Here is a 26334-nt window from a genome sequence, read left to right on the forward strand (position 1 = left end):
GACATTTTCAAGAATAAATGAAGTTACTTATTTTTAAGCAACCAAAGTCTGTGAATAAAATCACAAGCTGCCAGGAATATTTTATTCTATTCTTCTAAACAAAAACAATATTTATTCTTAAAATGAATCAAATTCAAAATCATTGATGAAAGATATATCAGGTGGACAAGTAAAAACTTGAAAAGCTATCTTACTTTAAATTGTTGTAGTTGGGAGCCTATTAAGCATTTTGCCAAATCACAACAGTGAGATTACTTATCTGTGAATCTTAACATTGTCATTATCACCTTACAGGAAATCTACCAATTCAGAGTTTATATATGAAAATGAAACCAATGTTTGACTTCTAATTTCAGACCATAGGAGAAACAAACTCATATATTAAGTTGCATTTGAATTGTTTTCCTATTGAAGCACAATTCGTACAGCTTTTAGATTAAGACCAGTGATTTTGAGACTTTATTAATTACCTCAGAAGCTACAGTCATGGACTAGGTTATGCTGCAATAACAAATTAACCTGTAAATCTCAGTGGTTTGGCACAATATTGGTCAATGGGGTTTCTACCTCATATGGTCACCTGTCCTTAGGACACTTGAATCTTCCCTTGGGAACATTGCTGGCTGACATGACAGGTGAAGTGAAAGAGTGGAGTACACTCACTGACTGTTAAGTGCTATGGCTCAAAACTGACCTAAATGTCATCTATTTATTGTACATTAGTTAGAGCTAGTCACATTACCTCCATCTGACTGCAAAATGTCTATGAGATGTGGGGAAGCACACAAATGAATGGTGAGCAGTAAAAGGCCTTACCAGTCAGACCTGTGTTTGAAAACCAGCTACGCTAATTCTCAGCTATGAAAAACGTAGATAATTTCAACAATTATACAGCCTCTTCAAGCTCCAACATTGTCATTCATAATTAGAATATATTTCTTGTTTTTAAAAGTTAAATGAGGCAGTATATACCACGTGCTTATTTTATACTTAGTATTGTTTTAGCATTTTGGAGAGATGTGATGATTGATACATGTTTCCCTAAAATGTTAAAAAGTAGAAAAATAGATACTAAGGAAGCAGAAGAAAGATACAGTTAAAACAGAAAAAAACTGCTTTTTTGCTTCCAAAGGGTGACTCACGAACTCATGAGTCAATATGGGTTTTGAACAGTGTCAGAGCCTAGTAATATTCATGACAAATTTATGTGTGTATCAGTTAAGTCAGTTCAGTAGCTCAGTCGTGTCCAACTCTTTTCGACCCCATGAACCACAGCCGCCAGGCCTCCCTGTCCATCACCAACTCCCAGAGTTCACTCAAACTCATGTCCATTGAGTCAGTGATGCCATCCAGCCATCTCATCCTTTGTCGTCCCCTTCTCCTCCTGCCCCCAATCCCTCCCAGCAACAGAGTCTTTTCCAATAAGTCAACTCTTCGCATGAGGTGGCCAAAGTACTGGAGTTTCAGCTTCAGCATCTGTCCTTCCAGTGAATATTCAGGACTCATTTCCTTCAGAATGGACTGGTTGGATCTCCTTGCAGTCCAAGGGACTCTCAAGAGTCTTCTCCAACACCACAGTTCAAAAGCAACAATTCTTCAGTGCTCAGCTTTCTTCACAGTCCAACTCTCACATCCATACATGACCACTAGAAAAACCATGGCCTTGACTAGATGGACCTTTGTTGGCAAAGTAATGTCTCTGCTTTTGAATATGCTATCTAGGTTGGTCATAACTTTCCTTCCAAGGAGTAAGTGTCTTTTAATTTCATGGTTGCAGTCACCATCTGCAATGATTTTGGAGCCCAGAAAAATAAAGTCTGACACTGTTTCCACTGTTTCCCCATCTATTTCTCATGAAGTGATGGGACTGGATGCCATGATCTTTGTTTTCTGAATGTTGAGTTTTAAGCCAACTTTTTCACTCTCCTCTTTCACATTCATCAAGAGGCTTTTGAGTTCCTCTTCACTTTCTGCCATAAGGGTGGTGTCATCTGCATATCTGAGGTTATTGATATTTCTCCCGGCAATCTTGATTCCATCTTGTGCTTCTTCCAGCCCAGCGTTTCTCATGATGTACTCTGCATTTAAGTTAAATAAGCAGGGTGACAATATACAGCCTTGATGTACTCCTTTTCCTATTTGGAACCAGTCTGTTGTTCCATGTTCAGTTCTAACTGTTGCTTCCTGACCTGCATACAAATTTCTCAAGAGGCAGATCAGGTGGTCTGGTATTCCCATCTCTTTCAGAATTTTCCACAGTTGATTGTGATCCACACAGTCAAAGGCTTTGGCAAAGTCAATAAAGCAGAAATAGATGTTTTTCTGGAACTCTCTTGCTTTTTCCATGATCCCGCAGATGTTGGCAATTTGATCTCTGGTTCCTCTGCCTTTTCTAAAACCAGCTTGAACATCTGGAAGTTCACGGTTCACATATTGCTGAAGCCTGGCTTGGAGAATTTTGAGCATTACCTTACTAGCGTATGAGAGTGCAATTGTGCAGTAGTTTGAGCATTCTTTGGCATTGCCTTTCTTTGGGATTGGAATGAAAACTGACCTTTTCCAGTCTTGTGGCCACTGCTGAGTTTTCCAAATTTGCTGGCATATTGAGTATAGCACTTTCACAGCATGAAATTCCAGGATTTGAAATAGCTCAACTGGAATTCTATCACCTCCACTAGCTTTGTTCGTAGTGGTGCTTTCTAAGACCCACTTAACTTCACATTCCAGGATATCTGGCTCTAGGTGAGTGTGAGTGATCACACCATAGTGATTATCTGGGTCATGAAGATCTTTTTTTGTACAGTTCTGTGTATTCTTGCCACCGCTTTTTAATACTTTCTGCTTCTGTTAGGTCCCTACCATTTCTGTCCTTTATCGAGCCCATCTTTGCATGAAATGTTCCCTTGGTATCTCTAATTTTCTTGAAGAGATCTCTAGTCTTTCCCATTTTGTTATGTGTGTGTGTATGGGCTACCCTGGTGGCTCAGCTGGTAAAGAATCTGCCTGCAATGTGGGAAACCTGGGTTTGATCCCTGGGTTAGGAAGATCCCCTGGAGAAGGGAACAGCTGTCCACTCCAGTATACTGGCCTGGAGAATCCCATGGACTGTAGTCTGTGGGGTTGCAAAGTGTCGGACACGACTGTCAACTTTCACTTTTCTTTATATGTGTGTGTGTGCGTGTGTGTATGTGTGTGCATACACACAATACTCTCGAGTGTCCCTTGGACAGCAAAGAGATCAAATCACTCAGTCCTAAAGGAAATCAACTCTAAATATTCATTGGAAGGACTGATGTTGAAGGTGAAGCTCCAATACTTTGGCCACCTGATGCAAAGAGCCAACTCATTGGAAAAGACCCTGATGTTGAAAGATTGAGGGCAGGAGGAAAAGGGGGTGAAAACGGTGAGAGGGTTGGATGGCATCACCAACTCAATTGACATGAGCTTGAGCAAACTCCAAGATATGGTGAAAGTGAAGCCTGTGTGCTGCAGTCCATGGGAGAGTCATGCAGACATGGGACTGCCTGCAGTCCATGCAGAGTCAGACAGGACTTAGCAACTGAACAACAAAAATATAGGATGTCTTTTCTATACCTTTTCTTGTTTCCTTAGAAGTTAGCTTACTGCATCTACTGTATAGTACTTACAATATATGTACTTATTCAGACTTAAATTGAAGAAAGTAGGGAAACCACTAGACCATTCAGGTATGACCTAAATCAAATCCCTTATGATTATACAGTGGAAGTGAGAAATAGATTTAAGTGCCTAGATCTGATGGAGAAGACAATGGCAAGCCACTCCAGTACTCTTGCCTAGAAAATCCCATGGATGGAGGAGCCTGGTAGGCTGCAGTCCATGGGGTCGCTACAAGTCAGACGCGACTGAGCGACCTCACTTTCACTTTTCACTTTCACACAATGGAGAAGGCAATGGCAACCCACTCCAGTGTTCTTGCCTGGAGAATCCCAGGGATGGCAGAGCCTGGTGGGCTGCCGTCTATGGGGTCCCACAGAGTCGGACACGACTGAAGCGACATAGCAGCAGCAGCAGCAGCCTAGATCAGATAGATAGAGTGCCTGATGAGTTATGGAATGAGGTTTGTGACATTGTATAGGAGACAGGGATCAAGACCATCCCCATGGAAAAGAAATGCAAAAAAGCAAAATGGCTATCTGGGGAGGCCTTACAAATAGCTGTGAAAAGAAGAGAAGTGAAAAGCAAAGGAGAAAAGGAAAGATATAAACATCTAAATGCAGAGTTCCAAAGAATAGCAAGAAGAGATAAGAAAGTCTTCTTCAGCGATCAATGCAAAGAAATAGAGGAAAACAACAGAATGGGAAAGACTAGAGATCTTTTCAAGAAAATCAGAGATACCAAAGGAACATTTCATGCAAAGATGGGCTCAATAAAGGACAGAAATGGTATGGACCTAACAGAAGCAGAAGATATTAAGAAGAGATGGCAAGATACACAGAAGAACTGTATAAAAAAGATCTTCACAACCCAGATAATCACGATGATGTGATCACTGACCTAGAGCCAGACATCCTGGAATGTAAAGTCAAGTGGGCCTTAGAAAGCATCACTATGAACAAAGCTACTGGAGTTGATAGAATTCCAGTTGAGCTATTCCAAATCCTGAAAGATGCTGCTGCTAAAGTGCTGCACTCAATATGCCAGCAAATTTGGAAAACTCAGCAGTGGCCACAAGACTGGAAAAGGTCAGTTTTCATTCCAATCCCAAAGAAAGGCAATGCCAAAGAATGCTCAAACTACCGCACAATTGCACTCATCTCACACACTAGTAAATCTCCAAGCCAGGCTTCAGCAATATATGAACCGTGAACTTCCAGATGTTCAAGCTGGTTTTAGAAAAGGCAGAGGAACCAGAGATCAAATTGCCAACATCTGCGGGATCATGGAAAAAGCAAGAGAGTTCCAGAAAAACATCTATTTCTGCTTTATTGACTATGAAAGCCTTTGACTGTGTGGATCACAATCAACTGTGGAAAATTCTGAAAGAGATGGGAATACCAGACCACCTGATCTGCCTCTTGAGAAATTTGTATGCAGGTCAGGAAGCAACAGTTAGAACTGAACATGGAACAACAGACTGGTTCCAAATAGGAAAAGGAGTACGTCAAGGCTGTATATTGTCACCCTGTTTATTTAACTTATATGCAGAGTACATCATGAGAAACGCTGGACTGGAAGAAACACAAACTGGAATCAAGGTTGCCAGGAGAAATATCAATAACCTCAGATATGCAGATGACACCACCCTTATGGCAGAAAGTGAAGAAGTGAAGAGGAACTCAAAAGCCTCTTGATGAATGTGAAAGAGGAGAGTGAAAAAGTTGGCTTAAAGCTCAACATTCAGAAAATGAAGATCATGGCATCCGGTCCCATCACTTCATGGGAAATAGATGGGGAAACAGTGGAAACAGTGTCAGACTTTATTTTTCTGAGCTCCAAAATCACTGCAGATGGTGACTGCAGCCATGAAATTAAAAGACACTTACTCCTTGGAAGGAAAGTTATGACCAACCTAGATAGCATATTCAAAAGCAGAGACATTATTTTGCCAACAAAGGTTCGTCTAGTCAAGGCTATGGTTTTTCCTGTGGTCATGTATGAATGTGAGATTTGGACTGTGAAGAAGGCTGAGTGCCGAAGAATTGATGCTTTTGAAGTGTGGTGTTGGAGAAGACTCTTGAGAGTCCCTTGGACTGCGAGGAGATCCAACCAGTCCATTCTGAAGATCAGCCCTGGGATTTCATTGGAAGGAATGATGCTAAAACTGAAACTCCAGTACTTTGGCCACCTCACGCGAAGAGTTGACTCATTGGAAAATCTCTGATGCTGGGAGGGACTGGGGGCAAAAGGAGAAGGGGACGACAGAGGATGAGATGGCTGGATGGCATCACTGACTCGATGGACATGAGTCTGAGTGAACTCCGGGAGTTGGTGATGGACAGGGAGGCCTGGCGTGCTGCAATTCATGGGGTGGCAAAGAGTCAGACAGGACTGAGTGACTGATCTGATCTGACTATAATACTTACTGTAATAACTTTTCAGCAGACATTTATTAGACTTAAAGGTTTGTATCTTAAAAAACATGATTGACAAATGTAAGTGATTATGTAAAGTAACCATATTGGCCACAAATGCAGATATAAAACTATATTAGAAAAATAAATATCTGTGAGCAGCCTCTTTCCTGTTGAGTCCAGAAACCAATGGTACTTTTTCTTTTATTAAAGGTACTAGGGTCTCCCATATTGACTTTTGAATGGAAGCAAAGAAGTCTGTTTCTTACCACCTCTTTAAACTTTCATTTGCCTCACACTTAAGATTTCCTATGTTTATACTCTGACTTCGCCACAGCAAGAAAGAGACAGAAATTGCAATTTAATGTTTTATGTTTTCTTTTTATATGGATAGCATAAGAGATGGGAAGTGTATTTCAATGTTGCCTTGCAGATTGATGATACACATGTAAGTCATTGATTTTAATGAACTGTCAATCAACATGGAAGGGAAGAAATGATTTAAGTTAAATCTTTTAACTAGCTTTTACATATGCATATAATAAATTATTTGATAAAGTTCTGTAAATATTGTTTTCATTTCTTGACTGTAACATCTGATGTAGGCATAATGCATTTTTATATTTTTACTAGAAAAAATGAACATTTCTCTACAAATTCAAACTATGTATCAAGGCAGTATTTAGGCTACCTTATCATTATGACAAATGGATCATATTATATGCTTTTCCTGAAGAAAAACATGTAGTGCAACTTTAAAAAAAGCAAATCTTTTGTGAATGTATATTCCTTTATATTGAAAGACACTTGGTTGAAGTTGAATGCTATATCTTAGCTGCCTGGAGATAAATGCACATTGAAATTGCATTTGAAATAAACTTTAAAATAAATGCTAACCTCTATTTAAAAAATACTGAAAGCTTTGTTTACTTGATGACAAGTAAGAATATAACATTTTACCTTGTAATATTTCTCATAACTCTAATGACTCTGATTTTGTCTGGAACAACAATGAAAAAAGAAGCAACAATTTACCTCATCAAAATATTATCTAGTCAAATGTTTTAAATAAAGATAAATTTTATGAAAAAAGAAAAAATTAAGGTCAGTGGGTTATGGATTATTTGTAAGTTCTCTCTGCGTATGAGACACCCTAACTTCTGAAGTTCATCTCCCACTAAGTATAAGTCTGACTGGCAGAGATGGTTGTCTTTTTTGAATAAATGAAAAAATTTTAAATCCACCAGTAACATTAAATCATAGCCTTATTAAGACATGTAATTTAATCACTCAAACTTCTTCCATTAATTTTAAGCCCTGTGGTCATTATCTAGTAAACCATATTGCAGAATTAAAAAAAAAAAAAAAGATTCTTTGAATGATGACTCAAAGTATGATTCTGATAGCATTTCCCTAATCACTCACCATTATTGAAATGAAGTTGATTTAATTTAACCTGTAAAAGAGATTTAATTTTCTAATCATACTCATCTGTAGATGCTTCTTATTCAAAGGAAAGAAGCCATATGTATTTTTGAGCACCCTTAATAAAAATAATGCATATAATCTTAGACATCTTCCCCCTTTGTAGTTATTCTCAAGTGATTATGACCTTTCTATGTTTTCAATATTTTTTTAATTCTATGTCTGCATAGTCAATATTTTACATTTAGTATTGAGAACAGAGAAATTTGAAAGTAATTCTATTGAAATTAATATCTATACTGATAATCACTTGACTAATATGTTCATATATTAGAGGTAAAATTAAAATTCTATCAGAGTGAAATAATATGTAGACACAGAAATTCATAGAAACATCAAGGATAATTCTGATCTATTTTCATTCTTGAGCAATAAAAGCAATAAAATTATGAAATAATATTACCCTATCAAATCCATGCACATAAAACCTTTTTATAAAGGGTACAACTGTACAAAGAACATAATAAATAAGATACTTTAAAAGAATTGTGAGGATATGCTACTATTGATTACTCAACAAAGAAGGCAAGGACATACAATGAAAAAAAGACAGTCTCTTCAGCAGGTGGTGTTGGAAAAGCTGGACAGTCACGTGTAGATCAATAAAGTTAGAATACTCCCTCACACCACACACAAAAATAAACTTAAAATACTTAAATACTTTAATATAAGACATAACGCCTTAAAACTAGAAGAAAACATAGGCAAAACATTCTCTGATACAAAACATAGCAACATTTTCTTGGGTCATTCTCCTAAGGCAATAGAAATAAAAGCCAAAATAAACAAATGGAACCTAATCAAACTTACAAGTTTTATACAGCAAAGGAAACCATAAAAAACAACAACAAAAAAAAGACAACCTACAGACTGGGAGAAAATATTTGCAAATAATGTGACCAACAAGAGCTTAATCTCCAAAATATACAAAGAGCTCATACAACTCAACAACAGAAAAACAACCCAATCAAAAAGTGAGCAGAAGACTTAAATAGACATTTCTCCAAAGAAGACATACAGATGGCCAATACACATGAAAAGATGTTCAATTTCTCTAATTAATAGAAAAATGCAAATCAAAACAACAATGAGGTATCACCTCACACTAGTCAGAATGTCCATCATTAAAAAGCATACAAATAATAAATGCTTGAGATACTATGGAGAAAATGAAACCCTTTTACACTGCTGCTTGGAATGTAAATTGGTGACTGCACATGTACACCTATGGCTGACTCATGTCACGTATGGCAAAACCCACAATACTGTAATTAGTCTCCAATAAAAATAAATAAATTAATTAAAAAATAAAACCAAAAATAAAGTTGCCATATTATTCTGCAGTCTCACTCCTGGGCACATATCCAACAAAAACTCTAATTCAAAAAGATACATGCACCTCAATGTTCATAGCAGCTCTATTTACAATAGCCAAGACATGGAAGCAACCTAGATGTCCATTTACAGACAAATGAACAGAGAAGATGTGGTACATATACACAATGGAATATTACTAAGCCATAAAAGGAATAAATTTGAGTCACTACTAATAAATTTGGTAGTAAGGTAGATGAACTTAGAGCCTGTTATACAGAGTGAAGTAAGTCAGAAAGAGAAAAATAAATATTGTGTCTTAATGCATATATATGGAACCTAGAAAAATAGTACTGTTGAACCTATTTGCTGGGAAGGAATGGAGATGCGGACGTAAAGACAGACTTTTGAACACAGTCGGGGAAGGAGAGGGTAGGAGGAATTGATAAAGTAGCATTGACATATATACATCATGTGTAAATGAGCTAGCTAGTGGGAAGCTGTTATAAAACACAGGGAGCCCAGCCTGGTGCTCTGTGATGACCTAGAGAGGTGGGAGGGAGGCTCCAAAGGAGGGATATATATATATATATATATATATATATATATATATAAATATATATAAAAAAACTATGGCTGATTCACATTATTTTATGGCAGAAACCAATACAGCATTGTAAGGCAATCATCCTCCAATTTAAAAATAAATTTTAAAAATGGTGCTGGTACAGAAGAATATGTATATATTTCATTATTTTTACATGTGTATATCTATATAAGTATATTTACACATACACACATATTGGTAATACATATATATACTAGAGGCTACTGACTTATCCAGTAGAAATATTTCTTGAGAATATATTTGCAATGTACTTATGCAGGGACATCATAATCTTAGAAATAAGTGAGTTTAATATCAATATTAAGTTGATCACCAAGAAGTCCATCTGGCTTCTTCTCTTGTCCCACATCATACTATCCTCTTCTTTAAAATGATTATCTAAATACTAAGTACTACAACCTTGACCATCCTATTTCATTCCCCTTACTTTTATCCACTTCAAAACAAAAATATTCAGAGGGCAGTATCTCACCTTGCGATGGTTTTTATTACTAGGCATTCATACTTTCTGACTTGCCTGTAATTTCAACGTAAACAGAGGATATCATTCTGAGAATATACCGTCTGTCTGCTTCCTAGATTCCTTCCCGTCCTGCTTTACCAGTGATCTCTTGGAATCGTCAACATCTCTTCCTACAGAATCTTTTCTATCACTTTTGGAACGTGTTCAAATATTTCCCAACTTAAACAACAACAATTTTAAAACAATAACAGAAAAATAAGCAATAATTCATTAGTCCCCTCCCTGTCTCTGTCTCAAAAGAACTATTAAACTCACAGCCTTGATTTCCTCACTTCACTTATTCCTTTACTCACTTCATCAGATTTCCAGCCTTACTACTGATACCATTTTGGTCAAGGTCACTGCTGACTCTGATAAATCCAATGACCCTTTATGTAGCTTTTGGTACAATATACCTTTCTTGAGAAGAAAATGGCAACCCACTCCAGTATTCTTGCCTAGAAAATCCCATGGACGGAGGACCCTGTAGGCTATAGTCCACAGGGTCACAAAGAGTCAGATACAACTGAGTGACTTGACTTTCACTTCACCTTCCTGAAATGAGTTTTTCTTGGTTTCTGTGACTGCTAGCTCTGGACTTACCTTCTACCTCTTAGATACTCTTCTTAAATCCCTTTTGCTGAGGTCTTTGTTTTCACATCTACCCAATGTTAATAATTAATATTATTAATAATAATGTTAATAATTCTTCTAGACAAATTCACTAGGTAATTTCACTGGCAGGTTTTAACATGTAAATTACAAAGAGAATAACTACCAAGTCTATTATCTCCAGCTCAAAGTTCTATCTTGAGGTTCAGATGAATATGTACAATAGTATACTGGACATATCCACTGCAGACTTCACAGGGACATCAAACACTATGTCGAGATCTAAACTTACACTGCATAACTTTTTATTTAAAAATGAAGATGTCCAATTGCTAAGCTTCCCTGTTTACCTAAGTAGGATACCTTGTAATGATCCTACCTTCAACTCTGGGGTATTTTTAAAATACCACTTATGGATATAGTTTAGTTATAATTTAGTATATGTAAAGACCTTATAAATATAAAATATATTTATAAATTTAAAGCTATTTATGTTAGTCCAATTATACACATATATACACCCACCATGATTACCTCTGTAAACCCTTACACTGCTGGTAGAATAATCACTATCTGAAAACATTCTAAAGTTGATCTATACTAATGAGTAATAAATTCTGAAGCAAATTATCTTGGTACTAACAATTGTTGAGGGGTCCTAGAGCATAGAAAAAAGATGTATGGAGGTCCTTGTAGGACTGATGGAGATCTTGAAAGGAAAAACTTTGAATGAAGAGAGTCACCTCGAGAACCCATGCTTCTGACTGTCAATTATGTATTAAATTAGTGTATAAAAGCTCTAGATAAGCCATTTAAAGTAAAGCAGCGCCTACCTTGGGGAAAAAATCAATTTCGGTGGGTGGGGAAGTACTTTTCCTCTGATATCTGCTTATATCCTACCTTGTCTGCTCTTGTGCTATAACTCCAGTCATACAGTTCTTCTCCTCCAAAGATTTTTTTTTTTTAATTCTCTAGGTACAAAAGGTAGGAAAAAGCTGAAAAAAATAGTGAATCTGTTTTAGAGAGCCATAAACCTACTGTCTAGCTTTTGCTTTTGCTCTGGTCCTAAATAGCCTTAGGAGAAATGCAGTAAGGAAGAACTATAAAGAATTTTAGTCAGAGTTTTTAATCAATGTATATCAAATCTGTTTCTCCTATTTTTTTTCTTAACTCAGGAACACACCATCTACCTAGTTGTTAGAGGCAAAACCTAGAAATGTTGACTCTATGCTGTCCATAATTCTTAAAATAGGATGGAGATATCGACCTATTTTGTTTATTGTTATGTCCCCAGCACCTCAAACAGTGGATAGAATAAGCAGATATAAAATAAATATTTTAAAATAAGTCCATTACTTAATGTTTCTTGAATTTGGCCATTTCTCTTAATTTCTTCTGTCATTAATCTATTTCAAGCCACTGCTACCATTCATCTGACCACAGTATCTACTTTCTAACCTGGACTGATTCTCCTCACTTTCCAATCCATTCTTTATATTGCAGTAGGATAACCTTTTCTAAATGCAAGTCTAATATTATTTCATCATTCTTTAAAACTTGTCAGGGTTTCCTGACAAGTTTAGGTTTAGGTTTAGGATAATGTCTAAACCTATTAACATGTCTTTATATGTCTTCTTACTTCTTTAGCAATAGTTCTTGAATCTGTTTTATGTCTTAATCTCTATTCCTAGACATATTGAACTTCTTTTGTTTTTCTTAGTGGGCTAACTCTCTCTCACCTCTGGAATTACCCACAACCTTGCACTTGCCTTGAATACTATTTTTTCCCCCTTTTTTTCACTTTAGGACATCATTTCATGGCCCCATTTGACACCACTGTTTTCTAGAAAGTGTTTCCTAAAACCTAGGCACCTGTTCTAGATTCTCCCTTAGGTCTATGTTTTTTCTATCAAAGCAATCAGCATACTTGCTATAATTTTTAATTCACTGTATATCTTATAAACTTAATTGTGAGCTTCATGGCAGCATCTGCTGTTTCCATTGTACATCTCCTGAAATTTAGTATTTCAGGAAATCTCTGCTATTAGGAAAATTTTAAACAGTACATGAATAGATGAATTATTTCATTTCATCCCTATAATACCACCATAAATATATGTTTCTCTCTAGTCTACATATAAAGAAACCAGGACTCAAACCAGAAATCAAAAAATTTCAAAGATGTGTCAATTACTTGCTATGTGATATTCAAGTCAGTTTAGTGTTCTTGATACTTAGTTTTGTCATCAATACACTAGAACCAAATAAGCCTTGCCTTGACATGGATGACAGAATTTGAAATGAAAGGGTAAATGTCTAGAACAATAGTCCACAGGTAAATCCAGTCTACTCCCTGTCTTTATATGAACTGTGAGCTAAGAATGGCCTTAAAATTTTTAACGAAAAATTTCCTAATATATAAAAAATCATGCAATATTTAAATTTCACTCTCTCCATAAATAAAGTTTCATTGGAACACTACTACATTTACTCACTTACACATTGTACTTTGCTTTAGTGCCAACAGACTTTGATAGTTACAACAGATCTATGTGGCTCACAAAGACAAAATATTTACTTTCTGACTATGGTCTAGAAAAATGCCTGTAGGCACTCAATTATGTGCCTATAATTTTTAATATTGTTTTTAATAATAAAGAGATAAGTCACTTCCTAGTATAAGTATATACTAGGAAGTATAAGACAGGGATCAAGACGATCCCCATGGAAAAGAAATGCAAAAAAGCAAAATGGCTGTCTGGGGAGGCCTTACAAACAGCTGTGAAAAGAAGAGAAGCAAAAAGCAAAGGAGAAAAGGAAAGATATAAGCATCTGAATGCAGAGTTCCAAAGAATAGCAAGAAGAGATAAGAAAGCCTTCTTCAGCGATCAATGCAAAGAAATAGAGGAAAACAAAGAATGGGAAAGACTAGAGATCTCTTCAAGAAAATTAGAGATATCAAGGGAATATTTCATGCAAAGAAGGGCTTGAAAAAGGACAGAAATGGTATGGACCTAACAGAAGCAGAAGATATTAAGAAGAGATGGCAAGAATACACAGAAGAACTCTACAAAAAACAGCTTCACAACCCAGATAATCACGATGGTGTGATCACTGACCTAGAGCCAGACATCCTGGAATGTGAAGTCCACTGGGCCTTAGAAAGCATCACTACGAACAAATCTAGTGGAGGTGATGGAATTCCAGTGGAGCTATTTCAAATCCTGAAAGATGATGCTGTAAAAGTGCTGCACTCAATATGCCAGCAAATTTGGAAAACTCAGCAGTAGCCACAGGACTGGAAAAGGTCAGTTTTCATTCCAATCCCAAAGAAGGGCAATGCCAAAGAATGCTCAAACTACCGCACAATTGCACTCATCTCACACACTAGTAAAGTAATGCTCAAAATTCTCCAAGCCAGGCTTCAGCAATACGTGAACCGTGAACTTACTGATGTTCAAGCTGGTTTTAGAAAAGGCAGAGGAACCAGAGATCAAATTGCCAACATCCACTGGATCATGGAAAAAGCAAGAGAGTTCCAGAAAAACATCTATTTCTACTTTATTGACCATGCCAAAGCCTTTGACTGTGTGGACCACAATAAACTGTGGAAAATTCTGAAAGAGATGGGAATACCAGACCACCTGACCTGCCTCTTGAGACACCTATATGCAGGTCAGGAAGCAACAGTTAGAACTGGACATGGAACAACAGACTGGTTGCAAATAGGAAAAGGAATACGTCAAGGCTGTATATTGTCACCCTGCTTATTTAACTTCTATGCAGAGTACATCATGAGAAACGCTGGACTGGAAGAAACACAAGCTGGAATCAAGATTGCTGGGAGAAATATCAATAACCTCAGATATGCAGATGACACCACCCTTATGGCAGAAAGTGAAGAAGAACTCAAAAGCCTCTTGATGAAGCTGAAAGTGGAGAGTGAAAAAGTTGGCTTAAAGCTCAACATTCAGAAAACGAAGATCATGGCATCCAGTCCCATCACTTCATGGGAAATAGATGGGGAAACAGTGGAAACAGTGTCAGACTTTATTTTTCTGGGCTCCAAAATCACTGCAGATGGTGACTGCAGCCATGAAATTAAAAGACGCTTATTCCTTGGAAGGAAAGTTATGATCAACCTAGATAGCATATTCAAAAGCAGAGACATTACTTTGCCAACAAAGGTTCGTCTAGTACAGGCTATGGTTTGTCCTGTGGTCATGTATGGCTGTGAGAGTTAGACCATAAAGCAGGCTGAGTACCAAAGAATTGATGCCTTTCAACTGTAGTGCTGAAGAAGACTCTTGAGAGTCCCCTGAATTACAAGGAAATCCTACCAGTCAATTCTAAAGGAAATCAACCCTGAATATTAAGAAGGGGACGACAGAGGATGAGACGGCTGGATGGCATCACTGACTCGATGGACGTGAGTCTGAGTGAACTCCTGGAGTTGGTGATGGACAGGGAGGCCTGGCATGCTGCAATTCATGTGGTCGCTAAGACTCGGACACGACTGAGCTACGACTGAACTGAACTGAACTGGTTTTTTGGAAGGACTGTTGCTGAAGCTAAAGCTCCAATACTTTGGCCACCTAATGTGAAGAGCAACTGGAGTCATAAAATGTTAATCATGAGTTTGGACAACAACAACAAACAAATTTTGCACAGAGGATAGACGAAACCCTTCCTCACAGCATAGAGCTCTCTCTCAAGTAACAATATCTCATATTTATGGAGTACTTAGTTTATTGCAAGGACTGTGCTAAGAATTTTACATTGAACTTATTAGTGAGTTTAATCCTCAAAACAATTCTAAGAGGCAAATATGATTTTATCCCCATTTTGTAGAAGGAAAGAGAGACATGCAGAGAAAGAAAATATCTTGCATATGTCTTACCACTGAGACATGTTGAGTCATTATTCAAGAATTGACAATTTGGTTTGAAATCAGTGCTCTTAAACTCCATACCAGTGGGAGTCCCCAGAGGTCTTACTAAAGCACAAATTTCTGGCATTACCTAGAGCTTTAGATTCAGTCTGAGGTTGAGTTCCATAATTTGTGTCTAAGGTATTTCCTGATAATGCTGATGCTGCTGGTTCTCAGACAATAATTTGGAACGCTTAAGACCACTGCCTCATTTTAAGCCAGTATTCCATTTATTCATAAAGAAATTTTTTCTTCACTGTATTTTAGTCCTTTTCCCATTCCTAGTATGTGGTAATAATCATTGTATTGCAGAAGCTTCTTCCAAAAAGATGGACAATATCCAACCAGGTTTACTTGCTTCCAGAATCAACTAGTCATTTCTAGAATATGACATTTCCACTAAGAAGAAAGAATCATTTCCACTAAGTTACATGATTCTGTAAAACATTTTTTCATGGAAGAAAGTGGAATCATGATTCCACTCCCTAAAACATTATACATAACCCCACTAATCCAAGAACCTCAGATACTGCTAATTGTAAAAATTAATATTTAAAAACATTCATTTCACTCTGAGACTCAGAGCATAAGTTAAAATTTACAGAAAAATTTAACATATATTATTAAACATAATCCTCACAACTGTGTGAAGTTGGATATTTTTAATCCATTTTGCTCATGAGAAAAATGGAAGCCTGAAAGAAATAAACATTTGTAAGGTCACAGATATGACAATTGGCTAGAGCTGGACTATAAAGTCAATCGGATTTCAACTCTGTGAAATCCTTGTTTGTTTGAAGACCTCATATTGTCTGACTTCCAAATCTTACATATGGGGGAAAGAGACCACAAATTATGTTGTTGAAGAACATGGGCTTTGGAGACAGCTGTTGAGGGCAAATTCCCACATTCCCCATTTTCTAACTCCCAAGCTCTATAACTAACCTAGGATAAATAACTTATCTTCTCTACATCTCAGTATCCTCATCAGTAACAGCACTTAGTAAGTTTAGCATGTAGAATAAAGAATACATAAGTATAGTGAGCACATAGTACATGAAACACATTAAAAAATAAATCCTTTGTTAGGATTTGTGTGGTCTTGGCATGCACTTTATGACCAGAATAACCTTATGACCCACAATAGCACTTAATGAGTTCTTTCTGGGCCCCTTGAGGACCCAAGAAATTAACATAATTAGGGGCTAAAATTGGACCAGATGGTATTTTATAAAAGACTGGAATTAGTTTCAGAGACTCTTAGGGAAAAAGCATTTAGAAAAGGAAGGTGTTTTCTCTTTACAGAGCTACTAGCCATCAAAATGTTTTTCTTCCTTAATTCAAGAATCCAAACTCTTTTAGTTTTATTTTTTCAGTTATAACAGGATCAGAATCTCATTCAAGCCTGGTCCTGAAGCTCCAAAGGAAACTCAAGAGTCAATTAATTATTTAGATGAATTCATATAGAGTATTATGAATGGACACCTTTTAAGAAAATGATATAAAATGTGTTCATCCCATCAAGTAGAGAGATGAAAAAAGGAAAAAAAAAAGAAGATGTATATGAGTTGATTTATTTAGCTCTCAGCAACTTAGGTTAAATAATAAGGAAAAGAAGGTTCTTAAAGAAAGCATTAATTATAGTACAGATATTGAGGACTGTCCAGTTTCTCCCTAGACTAGTAGAAAATGCCAAAGCTGTCAGAGTTATAACACCTTGGAGAATCTCTAGACAGTTTGATGGACTTCCTGAATTATTTTATAATTATGCTGCTTGTTCCCAAGTTTTAATGATTCACTTGCAAAAGAAATTTCTCTTCACATTAAAAAAACCTGTTCATGAGCTGAGAAAATAGGATTCCAAGAATGCTTTAAATTCAGGGGTTATTTACAAGAAAAATTCTGTGAGTGCTAGTGCATTTTGATTGAGTATTATTCTAACCCTAAATTAGATCTCCAATGGAACATCTTTCTAATTTTTCAGAAGACAGTCAATCATGAAATTAAATTTAATTAAGATAATTTATACAGCAGATAAAACATAGTAAGCATATTGCATAGGATATTTCATAGCATTTCAGCAGAACACTATCCTCTTCTAGTTATGAGAAACGTCTCATACCCATTTATATTTTGTTATTTTCTTTTCTTCAGTGTACTCCCTTTTAGATTTAAATTCACAATCTAAAGATCTACTCTTCCTACCCATAACAATATATTCTTCTGGAGATTTTTCTTTTTCATGTGCTGACAATTTAATTTACAATACGTACTTAGCTAGTAAGAGAACTTAAGTACTTGAAATAGAAAAAATTGCTGCTGTTTTTCTTTTTTTTTTTTAGATTCATCCTTTGACCACTGAGAAAAGTTTAGCTCTTAGAAGTTTGGGGTTTTAAAATTAGTAACATTTTGATAACATTTATCAGGATCTTTCATGGAATAGATGACAAATTCTATTATGTATCTTACAGTGAACTATAACTGAAATTCAAAGGCCACATGTATTTGATATGTTTAATGTAGTACTTTTAGTCAAGTATTTTTTGTTATTCTGTATCTTTGTGGGTAGTGATTATGTTTTTATGTTTTCTCCCGTCTATCATGAGGCCTAGGAAACTTTCAATATAATAAGTCCTCCGTAAAGATATTGAGCAATTTGGCAACAAAATAAAATCAGCACACTTAAGCTACTTTGAAAGAAACGCTAACATTAACTCTATCTTCCAAATTTTTTACTGAGGACTTCATGTAAAATATATGAGTAAGCGAGTGTGTGCTCAGTTATGTCTGACTCTTTGCAACCCTGTGGACTATAGCCTGCTAGACCCTGTCCATGGGATTTCCCAGGCAAGAATACTAGAGTGAGTTATCTTTCCTTCTCCAGGGAATCTTCCTGACCCACAGATCAAATCCATGTCTCTGGCATCTCCTTCCTGCATTGGCAGAAGGATTCTTTACCATTAGCACCACCCGGGGAAGCCCCAGGTGATATATGGGATTGTCACAGATTGTCATTTGTGAATAACAGCATCTTTTGTGCTTTGTGACCTGCAGATAAAGAACATTAAAACTTTGACACCAGACCTCTATAAAGTACTGCTAAAACAGAATTACAAGATTAGCTTTGTATTTCTTTTTTTTTAGTGCCATTTTAGAAGACCATTTATTACCTTGTTAAATGTTAGAACTAGCATATTTGACATATTCATAATTTAATTTCTCAAGGAAAAGAACCTCAGAGGAAACTGTAAATAAATATTGGAGATTTGGAGGGTCTAATAAATTTAGCTGAATACATTAGCTCTGGTGACAGTTAAAGTCCATTATTCAGGAAATTGAAATTTGGATAAATTAGTGTGGTGTTCAGTTAGTTTTTAAAAACAGAAGCATATAATAAAATTGAAGAACATGCAATTTTCAAACAAAAAGAGAATTTTAATATATAGTTGAAAGTGAAAGTGAAGTCGCTCAGTTGTGTCCGACTCTTTGCAACCCCATGGACTGTAGCCTATCAGGGTCCTCTGTCCATGGGATTCTCCACGCAAGAATACTGGAGTGGGTTGCCATTTCCTTCTCCAGGAGATCTTCCCAACCCAGGGATAGAACCCAGGTCTCTCGCATTGTGGGTGGATGCCTTACCATCTAAGCCACCAGGGAAGATCTAATATATAGTTAATATTACCTAAAAGTAACACTGAAGAAGCTGAAGTTGAACGGTTCTATGAAGACCTACAAGACGTTTTAGAACTAACACCCAAAAAAGATGTCCTTTTCATTATAGGGGACTGGAATGCAAAAGTAGGAAACCAAGAAACATCTGCAGTAACAGGCAAATTTGGCCTTGGAATACGGAATGAAGCAGGGCAAAGACGAGTAGAGTTTTGCCAAGAAAATGCACTGGTCATAGCAAACACCCTCTTCCAACAACACAAGAGAAGACTCTACACATGGACATCACTAGATGGCCAACAGAAATCAGATTGATTATATTCTTTGCAACCAAAGATGGAGAAGCTCTATATAGTCAACAAAAATAAGGCCAGGAGCTGACTGTGGCTCAGATCATGAACTCCTTATTACCAAATCCAATCTTAAATTGAAGAAAGTAGGGAAAACCACTAGACCAATCAGGTATTACCTAAATCAAATCCCTTATGATTATACAGTGGAAGTGAGAAATAGATTTAAGGGCCTAGATCTGATAGATAGATGAAATATGGAATGAGGACCTAAATCAAATCCCTTATGATTATACAGTGGAAGTGAGAAATAGATTTAAGGGCCTAGATCTGATAGAGTGCCTGATGAACTATGGAATGAGGTTCATGACATTGTACAGGAGACAGGGATCAAGACCATCCCCATGGAAAAAAAATGCAAAAAAGCAAAATGGCTGTCTGGGGAGGCCTTACAAATAGCTGTGAAAAGAAGAGAAGCAAAAAACAAGGGAGAAAAGGAAGGATAAGTATCTGAATGCAGAGGTCCAAAGGATAGCAAGAAGAGATAAGAAAGCCTTCCTCAGCGATCAATGCAAAGAAATAGAGGAAAACAACAGAATGGGAAAGACTAGAGATCTCTTCAAGAAAATTAGAGGTATCAAGGGAACATTTCATGCAAAGATGGGCTCAATAAAGGACAAAATGCAGAAGATATTTGGAAGAGGTGGCAAGAATACACAGAAGAACTGTACAAAAAAGATCTTTATGACCAAGATAATCATGATGGTGTGATCACTGACCCAGAGCTAGACATCCTGGAATGTCAAGTCAAGTGGGCCTTAGAAAGCATCACTACAAACAAAGCTAGTGGAGGTGATGGAATTCCAGTGGAGCTATTTCAAATCATTAAAGATGATGCTGTGCAAGTCCTGCACTCAATATGCCAGCAAATTTCTAAAACTCAGCAGTGGCCACAGGACTGGAAAAGGTCAGTTTTCATTCCAATCCCAAAGAAAGGCAATGCCAAAGAATGCTCCAACTACCGCACAATTGCACTCATCTCACACACTAGTAAAGTAATGCTCAAAATTCTCCAAGCCAGGCTTCAGCAACACGTGAACCGTGAACTTCCTGATGTTCAAGCTGGTTTTAGAAAAGGCAGAGGAACCAGAGATCAAATTGCCAACACCCGCGGGATCATGGAAAAAGCAAGAGAGTTCCAGAAAAACATCTATTTCTGCTTTATTGACTATGCCAAAGCCTTTGACTGTGCGGATTACAATAAACTGTGGAAAATTCTGAAAGAGATTGGAATACCAAATCACCTGACCTGCCTCTTGAGAAATCTGTATGCAGGTCAGAAAGCAAGAGTTAGAACTCGACATGGAACAACAGACTGGTTCCAAACAGGAAAAGGAGTACATCAAGGCTGCATATGGTCACCCTGCTTATTTAACTTATATGCAGAGTACATCATGAGAAACACTGGGCTGGAAGAAGCACAAGCTGGAATCAAGAATGCTGGGAGAAATATCAATAACCTCAGATATGCAGATGACACCACCCTTATGGCAGAAAGTGAAGAGGAACTCAAAAGCCTCTTGATGAAACTGTAAGAGGAGAGTGAAAAAGTTGGCTTAAAGCTCAACATTCAGAAAACGAAGATCATGGCATCCAGTCCCATCACTTCATGGGAAATAGATGGGGAAACAGTGGAAACAGTGTCAGACTTTATTTTTCTGGGCTCCAAACTCACTGCAGATGGTGACTGCAGCCATGAAATTAAAAGACACTTACTCCTTGGAAGGAAAGTTTTGACCAACCTAGATAGCATATTCAAAAGCAGAGACATTACTTTGCCAACAAAGGTCTGGCTAGTCAAGGCTATGGTTTTTCCAGTGGTCATGTATGGATGTGAGAGTTGGACTGTGAAGAAGGCTGAGCACCGAAGAATTGATGCTTTTGAACTGTGGTGTTGGAGAAGACTCTTGAGAGTCCTTTCGACTGCAAGGAGATTCAACCAGTCCACTCTGAAGGAGATCAACCCTGGGATTTCTTTGGAAGGAATGATGCTAAAGCTGAAACTCCAGTACTTTGGCCACCTCATGCGAAGAGTTGACTCACTGGAAAAGACTCTGATGCTGGTAGGGATTGGGGGCAGGAGGAGAAGGGTACGACAGAGGATGAGATGGCTGGATGGCATCACTGACTCGATGGATGTGAGTCTGAGTGAACTCCGGAGTTGGTGATGGACAGGGAGGCCTGGCGTGCTGTGATTCATGGGGTCTCAAAGAGTCGGACATGCCTCAGGGACAGAACTGAACTGAACTGAAGTGATTACCTAAATGTAGATGTTAATTCAATTAAAATAATCCTATCACATTAAGTACATTTTTGGAAATTTGAAATGCAAATGGAAAAACTATTTACCAAAAAAATTGGATTTCAAAGACAATTTTTGTTTCTTTTCTTTTTTTTTAAATTTTATTTTATTTTTAAACTTTACAATATTGTATTAGTTTTGCCAAATATCGAAATGAATTCGCCACTGGTATACCTGTGTTCCCCATCCTGAACCCTCCTCCCTTCTCCCTCCCCATACCCTCCCTCTGGGTCGTCCCAGTGCACCAGCCCCAAGCATCCAGTATCGTGCATGGAACCTGGACTGGCGACTGGGTACAAATACAATCATTATATTAATATTATAATTGTTCCTAATAGGGTTCCACTGGTGTTGGCTTCTTCTGCTGTTTCTTTCTGTTTGATACACCTAATACAGTAGAATCATAGTGCATTAGCCAATTGCAGTTTTTCCTAAGTCTACAAGCACAATTTTTCAATGGAATACATGGTATTTCTGGTAAACAAATATGTGAAAGCATCTGCTGATTACAGGCACACAAGGGATAGTAGAGACATATCTGTAACGAGAGACTGAATATACAAATAATGGCTGGGCTATATATAAAAAAGAACACTAATCCACAATCCGCAACAACTAGACAGGATGTCAACCTACAAGTTCTATAACACACAACATCAGAACAGCCAAATTTTACCAAAACTGATAGATTCTCTAATTTCCTCCCCCAATTTCCAACACAGAACCTATCAGAAAAAGTCAAATATTCTTCACTCACCTGTTTAGGATGCCCTGCTTCTAGCTAGCCTTTCTGCAATTTCCCATGCTTACAGCTTCCAATTAGAGCATGTGGAAAGTCTTCCCTTTCCCCCACTACAGACCTTGGCTACTCTTTTGTCTGCCTTAGAGCTTCTGCCAAAGACAAGTGATGAAGTTTCATTCCCTTGCTCTAGTAAGCTCTGAACAAATAGTCTTTACTCATTCTCATTTGAGTGGTCTTCACTTATTTCCACAGTAGTAATCATCCATGACCCACACTGCTTAGTCTGGAGCACCCTAAAGTCCTCAGGATGGCTCCTCTTACATTCTCCTCTTTGCCTTTCCACTCCAGCAAGCAAAACAGTATTGCATGTTCAAAGACATAGCCAACACCACAGATTAAGACTCAACAACTACTCTACTGCTCTTACATATTTTTCAAGATGAATGTATATTTCATATTAAAAAAAGAACACTTATCAACCAACATTGTCCCATCACTATGTTGTGTCCTACTCTTTGTGACCCCATGGACTGCAGCATGCCAGGCTTTCCTGTCCTTCACTGTCTTCCAGAATTTGCTCAAACGCATGTCCATTGAGTCATCCTCTGTCATTAATTAAATACAAACAAGAATGAGTTAGGAAGAATGATGAAACACAAACTGGAACTTACTTTATAATGTCTTCATCCAGGAAGTCAGGAAAATTGATGAGATTTGTTTAAGGTTCCTCTAAAACCCTATGATTCCTTACATTTTCTTAATACTTCCATATAGCCTCCTGTAAGCAACTTTAGGTAGTAAAGTTTCTGACTTTTAAAATGTCATATATATTGCAAAGCTCATAAAGAGCAGCTAGATCTTGAATACTTATCTGATTCTTCCCTGAGTTTTAGAACAGCTAGCTACCTTTGTTAGAACAACTTTGGTGATTCATTTTCTAAAGGAAAATCAGTCTTTAAATTTTCTAGCTTTTTCCTCTGAACACATAAGATTTTATTCTCTTAAATCTCATTCATGGAAGTTTCCTGAGCTTTTTCTGAACTCATCTTCTACTGGCCAGATAACAATATTCATCTTTCTTAAATTTATTTCAATCAACTACCTCAGTTGAAGCCAACAGAAAACTTATCAGTTAGCATTAAAAAAAAAAAAAAACACTCTTATTTTTAGACACAACTAACATGGCCACCTCACGTGAAGAGTTGACTCATTGGAAAAGACTCTGATGCTGGGAGGGATTTGGGGCAAGAGGAGAAGGGGATGACAGAGGATGAGATGGCTGGATGGCATCACTGACTCGATGGACGTGAGTCTGAGTGAACTCCGGGAGTTGGTGATGGACAGGGAGGCCTGGCGTGCTGTGATTCATGGGGTCGCAAAGAGTCGGACACGACTGAGTGACTGATCTGATCTGATCTGATCTGATGTGTGTGTCTGTGTGTTTATCACAATCCTGTACTTTATTTATGTAATTCCAGAAAGGGCAAAGAATATGTATTTAATAAACACTTGCTGAGTAAAAATGATTTGTGATAGATCTAAGTTTAAGAGTATTAATCTCCTGGAAAATAATTATATTATATGGGTTTATACCCTCTCAAGTAGACATGGAGGACAGAGCCATAAGGGGCAGGAGCAACTTACAGGCTTTCAATGGGAGATTATAGCTATACTCTCGAATAAAGAACTAATATCCTGCATTACTCCTGGAAAAAGATAAAAGTTAGTGAATGTATCTCATGTACATTAGCACACCTAAGAACTCCAGTATTCTTGCCTGGGAAATCCCATGGACAGAGAACCCTGGCAGGCTCCAGTTCATGGGGTGGCAAAGACTCAGACACGACTGAGCAACTACACAACTAGCACACCTGAGGCATAGAACTACTCAAGAAATCTACTTTTACTCCTTTTTTGCCTGTTTTCTATAAGGTTATAGAAAAAAAAAAAAAAACAACTCAAAGACTCTATTCAGAACAATTATATGTATATACACATACATACTGGAGAAGGCAATGGCACCCCACTCCAGTACTCTTGCCTGGAAAATCCCATGGACGGAGGAGCCTGGTAGGCTACAGTCCATGGGGTCATGAGGAGTTGGACATGACTGAGCGACTTCACTTTCACTTTTCACTTTCATGCATTGGAGAAGGAAATGGCAACCCACTCCATGCAAGTATATGGATGTATACATAAACACACATATTTCTTCATGTGAATAAAGAATATATGGGCCCTCTGGTTGTCTCTAAGTCATGTCCAACTCTTGTGATCCCATGGACTGTAGCCCACCAGGTTTCTCTGTCCACGAGATTATCCAGGCAAGAATACTGGAATGTGTAGCCATTTCCTTCTCCAGAGGATCTTCCTGACCCAGGGATCGAACCCAGTTCTCCTGCATTGCAGGCAGATTCTTTTCTGACTGAGCCACCAGGGAAGTCTTAATTTCCTGAGTTTGTAACTAGTGGATTCAAATCAGATCCTTCTACCAAGAATTTGCACAGCTGGAGCTTGGGGCATTTTGCCACAATATTTCTTTCTTGAAATGATCCTGCTCTTTAGCCATACAATTTAATAATAAAAACAAAACTTGAAAATGAAAAACTTTATATTTGGGGGGAGATTTTACAGAACATTTTTCTACAGAATCGTTTTGGTTTCCAGAAACCAGAAACTTTAACAATTCAAAGTTTGAGCTTCATGTGTTGTTGTATATTTCTGAATTGCTCATTTTGTGTGTGTTTAGTTCTCTTTTTAATATTTTTTTGAAGTATTATATGCACATATTTCAAGTAATATTTGAATTAATGAAAATCTAGTGCTATATGGTCTTTGAGGCCAAATATTATTTGACCAAATGCTCTATTCTCTTGGAGATTATGGAACTAAAGGATCACACTTTCATGTGGATAAATGGGTATGCCTGTCTCTTAAGTAACTGCCATGGAACTCATGAAAGTAACTCATGGAAAATGCCACCAAATATTTCCAAAATCCACATATTTTAATTTTTAATCAATTCGTCTAAATATATGATATCAGAAAATCTGTCTTGATTTTACTCTTACAGGATGTACAACTCATATTATTCTTTTCAGGCATCTGGTCATCAGAATCATTAGAATCATCAGAATCAATTTTCTTACATTCTACTTTCATAGATTCTTTCTTGAAGTGTATGTATATATATAAAATTCTGCCTTCCCCACCCCACCCCCCATCGGTAAGATTTTCTGTTCTTTTTCAAATTCAGTTGAGAATTTATGTTGGAGACAATTATGATTTACAGGATTATGAGATTAAAATGGTGGACAGGTTGGTTTTGGAGTCAAATTTTACTTTCGATTCCAGAGTTAGCCCACAACTCGAAGTCAATTTCTACATCTGAAAAACAAAAAGAACAATACATTTTCACGTGCAATTTTTTGCACAACTTTAACACCAGCACACTGTAACCAGTTGTTCAGCAGAAAGTGGCTAGTAAGTCCTATCTGTAAAACACACATTTTGTGAAAATAGGATCCTCCATATCCTCCTCCAAGGTATGGGAGGAATCACATCTGTGAGTGTTCTGCCGCTCCTATGGTTCAGCTGCACAAGCTCAAGAGGGCATAAACTACAGAGACCTAGTTTGAGCCTCCTCATAATATCTAAATTCTGTAGCATTTGTGGTGCTAGTGCAGTCTTAAGACTGACTGATGGATCCCAAATGCTCCTGGGCAGGATAGAATCCATCAATGAGAC

At 37.3% G+C, this 26334-nt stretch overlaps 1 protein-coding gene across 8 annotated transcripts in view; it reads right to left on the minus strand.

Moving 5' to 3' along the window:
• Window positions 1-26334, minus strand: part of NAALADL2 (N-acetylated alpha-linked acidic dipeptidase like 2) — a 1605389-nt gene that overhangs the window by 128573 nt on the left and 1450482 nt on the right. Inside the window, exon 13 of one of the 8 annotated variants that reach the window (XM_070373044.1) lies at window positions 24813-25974. The exons of the other annotated variants lie outside the window; for them this stretch is intronic. Within the exon in view, the coding sequence (XP_070229145.1) occupies window positions 25969-25974 (6 nt within the window). The 3' untranslated portion in view covers window positions 24813-25968. Of the gene's footprint in view, window positions 1-24812; window positions 25975-26334 lie in introns of those variants that run through there. 8 annotated transcript variants of the gene reach the window in all.

The sequence above is a fragment of the Bos mutus genome, chromosome 1, assembly GCF_027580195.1.
Source record: "Bos mutus isolate GX-2022 chromosome 1, NWIPB_WYAK_1.1, whole genome shotgun sequence".
Classification (NCBI taxonomy): Eukaryota; Metazoa; Chordata; class Mammalia; order Artiodactyla; family Bovidae; genus Bos; species Bos mutus.